The sequence below is a fragment of the Helobdella robusta genome (assembly GCF_000326865.2).
Source record: "Helobdella robusta unplaced genomic scaffold HELROscaffold_9, whole genome shotgun sequence".
NCBI classification, from domain to species: domain Eukaryota; kingdom Metazoa; phylum Annelida; class Clitellata; order Rhynchobdellida; family Glossiphoniidae; genus Helobdella; species Helobdella robusta.
The window spans coordinates 3,482,409-3,489,080 of NW_008705512.1; the positions used below are offsets into that span (position 1 = coordinate 3,482,409).

The 6,672-nt window shown below is 33.6% G+C and overlaps 2 protein-coding genes across 2 annotated transcripts in view; both read right to left on the reverse strand.

The window, feature by feature from the left end:
* HELRODRAFT_189902 (hypothetical protein) overlaps positions 1 to 1,132 on the reverse strand; it is a gene marked incomplete at its 3' end in the record, with an annotated part of 6,729 nt that extends 5,597 nt beyond the window's left edge. Inside the window, exons 1-2 of the mRNA XM_009033231.1 lie at positions 587 to 1,132; positions 56 to 236 (exon numbers count right to left, since the gene is read on the reverse strand). Of these exons, the coding sequence (XP_009031479.1) occupies positions 56 to 236; positions 587 to 811 (406 nt within the window). The 5' untranslated portion in view covers positions 812 to 1,132. The remainder of the gene's footprint in view (positions 1 to 55; positions 237 to 586) is intronic.
* Positions 1,133 to 3,180: 2,048 nt separating this feature from the next.
* On the reverse strand, positions 3,181 to 3,339 carry HELRODRAFT_153600 (hypothetical protein; the record flags this gene model as incomplete). Its single annotated transcript, XM_009033232.1, has 1 exon — positions 3,181 to 3,339. A coding segment is annotated over one exon (159 nt), but the record flags the coding sequence as incomplete, so codon positions are not given.
* Positions 3,340 to 6,672: the final 3,333 nt, after the last annotated feature.

A 6,672-nucleotide genomic window follows, 5' to 3' on the forward strand; every position in this document is an offset into this window, starting at 1 on the left:
ACATCATCTTCATTATATCACAATGTTTTGTATGTTTCCTTATTATAACAGATACCTGTAGTCGAGTTGACGTAGAGTTGATCAAGTTTTTCCAGCTTCATCTTACTCCTGCAATGTCTCAAGCAGGACGTTACAATGCATGTGAAACCTTCGCTGTATGCTAAGTTCATTTTTGTGAGGAACTTAATTATTTCTTTCTTCGTTATTGGCTGCATGTCTTCGAACGATAAGTTTTGCTTTGAAATATGAACATTTCAGTTTAATAGTTCAATTGAACAGTTCAGTTTATTATCATTAATAATAAAATTGCTAGAATTACATCCACACATTTACAAATTAAATTGATATATAATATTTATAAATAAATATTAAATTAATAAATTGATATGAAAAACCATTGACAAAAGGCAACTAACAACTGAATTGTTGGAAATAATTGAAAATTTTAAAACTAAAAAATATAAATATAGTAATAACTTATAAAATAAGTAATAAGACTTTTGTAAAAAATACTTCATTAAAAAACAAAACAATTTTATAAAATTATTTTATGAAAATATAATATATATAATTATAATATAAACACCTGTTTGGCCACATCTTCACCATTGGTATTATTTTTGTTGGTAGTGTTATCACTACCGTTATTCAATTTTTTATCATTGTTGGAGAAGGAGCCATTGTTACTGCTAAGTTGTTTGAGTGCAATGAAAGTTTGAGGGACTTGCTTATTGGCAAAGAGATATTTTTTTCTGTATTTTACGACTGGATGATGACCAAGTCGAAGAAGTTTGCAAAGCAAATCGTTCATTCTCAACAAAATTAGATCAGCTAAACTCTCTGAACTGAAGACAGGATGAAATAAAAAATGAGCCAGTGGCAAACACAAAGTCGGTAGTCGTTCAAGTTCAGTAGTTCAAGTGATAATTCACATTCTGTGCCGTTGTTAAGCGAGACATGAATAACTTAGCGTAGATGGTGAAAGATTTTTTTTAGATACATAAAAAACGAATTCTGAACTGTTTTATAAAAATATTTTTATTAAAAAATAAAACACGAGCCCGGCAATTTCAAATAGATTAAAAATTACTGAACGATAATTCAACAACAACATTGAGCATAGTAAAAAAAACTCGCTGTAAATATTTGTTAAAAACAGAAACAGGTTCAATCAATCAATCAATCAATCAATCAATTAGCTTATAAAGCGCTATTTCCGCGATGTTCAACAGCGCTCCTCAATGAATTTTGAAAACAGATGGGTCTTGAGATCCGCTCTGAACTTCGCAAGTGATGGAGGTAGAGAGTTCCAGAGAAAAGGACCAGAAAAAGCAAAAGCAGATTTGGCAAAAGAGTGTTTAACACGAGTTAAGAAAAAGCGAGAAGAAGAAGACGATCGTAAACCGGGGCGTTTAGGGTTCAATTAATATATCTGATAAATACTTAGGAAATAATTTAGATTGAGACTTATACATGAACGTGCAAATTTTAAAAATTATTCTATATTTTATAGGTAGCCAGTGCAAAAGAACAAGATATGGAGATATATGAGAAAAGAAAGGGGCACGAGCAACTAGACGAGCAGCAGAGTTAAAAGCTTTACTTAAAGGATAGAGTATAGAGTCAGGAAGACCATAGTAGAGCGAGTTACAATAATCAATCCTAGATAAGACTAACGAAGTAACAAGAAGGAGAAGAGTAGGATCATCAAGAAAAGGCAAAAGTTTTTTTATTCTACGTAGATGAAAGTAAGAGCTTCTAGCAACACTATTAATCTGAAAAGAGAGAGACATAGTAGAATCAAAGATAAAACCTAGACTACGAAACTTATGAGAGACATCAAGAGTTTTAGAATCAGGTAAGATAATAGGAGGAATAGTAATAGAGTGTTTAGATTTATTAAAACAAATTAATTCTTAAGTTTAAAACACATAGTCAGACCAAGCGATAATTGAAGAAGGACATAGAGTTAAATTAAGAAGAACACTATTGAGATTAGATGGAGGAAAAGAAGTATAAATGAAAGAATCATCAGCATATAGTTGACTAGAGAAAGAAAAGTTATTAATAATACGAGGTAGTTCAGAAGTATAGAGTATAAATAGAAGAGGGCCAAGGATAGAACCCTGAGGTACCCCGAAAGTAAGAGTAGAGGAGTTAGAAGTAGAATTATTGAGAACAACAGAAGAAAAACGATTACAGAGATAAGAAGAAAACCAAGATAGACAAGAATCAGTAATATTAAAAGAAAGATGCAGCAAGGTTAAACCAACTCCCCTCACATACCAGGCCCTTCCTAAGTTTATATATAAAAAGTATGTTAACTTATCATAGAAGAGTTATTGTGAGAATTAAAACAGCCTTATGCTTATGAAAGGAAGAAATCCCGGTCATTCACATGCAAAGTTTCATGGTTCCAGTTCGCTATTTTACATGAATATTATGTTGTCTGCGTGTTGAACGTCGGGGAATGCCAAGAAATGCAGAAAAGATTTTCTGGAAACAAAGTTCACATGTAATAATCACCAAAAAGATCTAACTTTTACTATTGTCAATACGTAATCTGTCCTTATTCTGTCCTTAGTAATAATATAATTAATTTTGTATCTCTAACTATTTATGTTTGAGACGCACAATATTAAATTAACATTAGTTAGTTAGTATATATTGATGTTATATTTGTTTTCTTACAACCAAACGAAAAACGAACTGTTTTTCTTTAAAAATAACTTGCGTATATTCATAAAATAGCGGAAGAAACACAAATCAAAAGCCTTAATGATCCAAGGTAGTTAAAATAGCAAAGCAAAATGAATATAGATCGCATCATTTGCCAAGTATATCATCTATTGACCACATTTTCTTGCGGCTCATTGTCGTTGCAGGAGTCTCCACTTGATTGTTGTTTGGGCACTCCACCACTGGCAACACTTGTGGTTTCTGTAAAGGATTGCCATTCAGCAATGCATCGAACAAAGAAGATGACGACAATGATGCAGCAGGACATAGTAATGAAGAAAACGGTGGCAAAAAATTTGATGAAGATGATGAGATGGATGACATCAAAGACGATGATGATGTCAAAAACGACGACGATGAGTATGAAGATGATGTAACAATAGGAGCAGCGGAGGAGACAGATGATGGTGACTCCAGTTCATCATCTTCCAGCTCGTTATTCATATCTCCTCCCTTCTTCATGCGTCTCCTGGCGTTGGCAAACCACGTTGAAATTTGTGTCAAAGTCATACTGCATTGAGCCGCCAAATTGATTTTGTCCTCTCTTGTGGGGTATGGGTGGTCAATGTGCTCGGACAACCAAGCCTTCAATTTGGCAGTCTTGGTCGGCGTGACTGCTGATGATGAGGATGAAGAAGAGGATGACGATAAAGATAACAAGGAGGAGGAAGCTGAAGACAAGGATGAAGACAATTTAAGATGTTGTTGTTCCACTGAAGGTGATGATGGTGATGATGGTGACGGTGATGTTTTGACTTGTTTCGATGATGGAGATGATGATGATGGTGATGAAACTGCTGATGGGGATGATGGTGATGCTGATGATATCGGTACTGATGATGATGCTACTGTTGATGTTGATGACGTTAATGATGATAATGCCATTGATACTGTTGTTGTTAATGATGATGATAAAGATGACGTTGACTCTGTTGGTACTGGCGCGAATGATGTTGGGGACGAGGATGAAAGAGAAAAGAGTGGCAGGGGGGTGGATGGTGGAGGCATCATCAGAGGCAAATAAAATGGGTTGGGAGCAAAGGGATAATTTGGAGGAAGTGGAAAATTACAAAACATAGAACGACTGAAAGATAATGGAAACATCGGTATCGGAGCAGATATGTCGGCTCGAAACCGTGGGAATTCGGACAGGAAGGAAACATCAAATGGTGGCAGTGGAAGCTGCGGTTGAGGTTTCATTTGTAGCCCGAGTGGAGTTGATTGATACTGCCGTGGTTCCGGGTCGTCTGAAGAGTTATCCAGAGGTTCCTCTTTTATTTTTGCAATTTTTTCCATCGTTGCATCAAATTGGTTGCCACCATTTTGTTCATCTCCGTCGCAACTTCTCATTCGTTTTTTGGCATTTATTTTTTCATCCATCATTCCATTCGTTTCCTCTTCCTGTTTGTGTTCACCGCCGTGGATTCCATCATCATTATTATTTCTCATTTCTGAAAGCTTGGGACAATTTCAAGAGGAAATTGAGCAGTTCAAACTCTGATTTTGTAAATGTGATTCTCTATATATTTATTGGATATTCAATTCACTGTCCTTTGGCTAAACTCTAACGAAGCTTCCAATGCAACAATTTTGTAAAATTACACGCGAAATTATTTAAACTCGAGTACGACAATTAGCTGAATGGTTCTGATTTAGTAAGTGCACGTTTATATATACTCTACGTGCTTATACTCATTTCACTGCACAAAGTCACTTTATTTACAATTCACCACCAACACAGAGAATTAGAAGTTTTATATATGCCTGTGTATGTATGTATGTGTGTGTGTGTGTGTTTTTATTGGTACCTCTTTGTTTTTTTTTTTTTTGTATAAGTGTCACTATGTGTTTTATTGTGTCTCCGAAATCTGCTAAGATCAAACAAGCTGTCAACTTTATGACTGAAAGTTATTAAAAGAGATTGTAATTAACTAATCACCGTCATAGTCGTTTGTGTTGTCGTTGTTGTTGTCGTTGTTGTTGTCGTTGTTGTTGTCGTTCACAAAATTCCTAATTTTATTGGTTACGTAATTTATTTGTGAGCATGAATGAATAGGGATCAAATACATTTAGCGTTGATGTGCATTTTATTTTTGGGAAAATAAATGTATGTTAATCTGCGTTAGAAAAATTGAAAAAGAGTTTGTTAGAATTATCATAGTTACTTTAAATGCCATCAGATTTCGTTCACCGATACTAAACAACTTAATGAGCAACTTTGGAAATGACTTTAATTTTTGTAAGTCATTAACTCATTCGTTCGTTCGTTCGTCATTCATTCATTCATTCACTCATTCATTCTATCATTCGAATGTTCGTCTGTATGTTTCTTTGTTCGTTCGTTCGTTCATTCATTCATTTGTCCATTCAACCAATTTATTAACCAATTTTATCAATTAACCTTTAATTTTTCAATTAATCGGTCGGCCATCTATTCATCGGAACTTTCAATTCCCACCCATCGTTACTTGATTCCGATTGGTGGAAGTTAGGTAGATGGGCGGAGCTAACAAAGTTATTAGTTAAAATGAACAATAATATTTTCATTATCATCAAACAGAAACCAGAAATAATTATTAGAATTATTATTATACCAATAATAATATATTATTATTTGTAACTATTTATAATATTTATGACATGCATACAAATATTTGCACCGCAGCATCAACACACAGGGGTATAAAATTAATACCTCTGCTGCTACTACTACACTACTACTACTACACTACAACTATTACTACTACTACAATTACTACTACAAATACTACTACTACTAATACTACCATTACTACTACAATAATAATAATAATTGAAATTAGAATAAGAATAATAAAACTAATAACCAGTCGTCGAGCCATATTAAAATGTTTGTGAAGCAATTGCTGTTAATGGCGGACAAGATTGAAGAGATAAGAAATGGATATACCGTCGGAGCTAACAATCATTAATTAACATGTTGTGTGTGTGGTGTGTGTGTGTATATTTTTTGAGTATTGTATGTGTATTTGGGCGTGTTTGTGTGTCTGTAAATTTATTAATTTTTCTAGCTTGATAATATCCATACAAAAATTAAATATACATGTACCGTATAACGATGTATGTTTTGTATTGTCTTAATGCTTCTACGTATGATTTATTGTTTGTGTTTATGTTTGTATATCTGATTGTATGTTTTTGTTTGTATATTCATGTTTGGGCCTTTGTATGTTTATCATAATTGCACGCACATATGTACATTAGTAAGTTAACAATGGTGACAAACAAGCTGCTAGTACCAGTAAATGTTAATGAGATAACATTTCAACCAGCCAGTAAATGCATCTACACCATGCTGATTAATTAATAAGGTGTCGTAAAATAATTTAATACATCGTTCATATGGTATTGTGTTAATTATCGTTTGTGTGTGTGTGTGTGTGCGCGCGCGTCTGTCTGTCTGTCTGTCACATATGTATATCAAATATGGCCTCTGTATATTGCCACAGTATATTGTCCATCCATATTGTCTATCTATATTGTCTATGTTATATTAATGAATAGTTTTTATGTTAGTAAATTTTTGGTGATGTGTGTGTTTGTGTGTGTGTGGTGTGTGTGTGCGCGTGTATGTGTGTAACTTTTATTGTTGGTCGTAAAGATTGAAACCATCAAGAAAATTGATTGAAATAAGGAATAGAGTGAAATGTAAGCAAAATTATAAAACTGTAAAAAAAAATTTATTTGAGTAATTTAAGGTATCATTTTCGTTTCGTTTTACAAGTTAAAACCATCAACATAATTTTATCATCGTTGTCGTCGTCATCATCATCATCATCATGGCAATCGATGTTATCATTACAATTATTAACACCAAAACATATGCTTACGTAGACAAGCACACACACACACACAAATATTCACGTACACAAATACAATAAAGGATGATTCCTA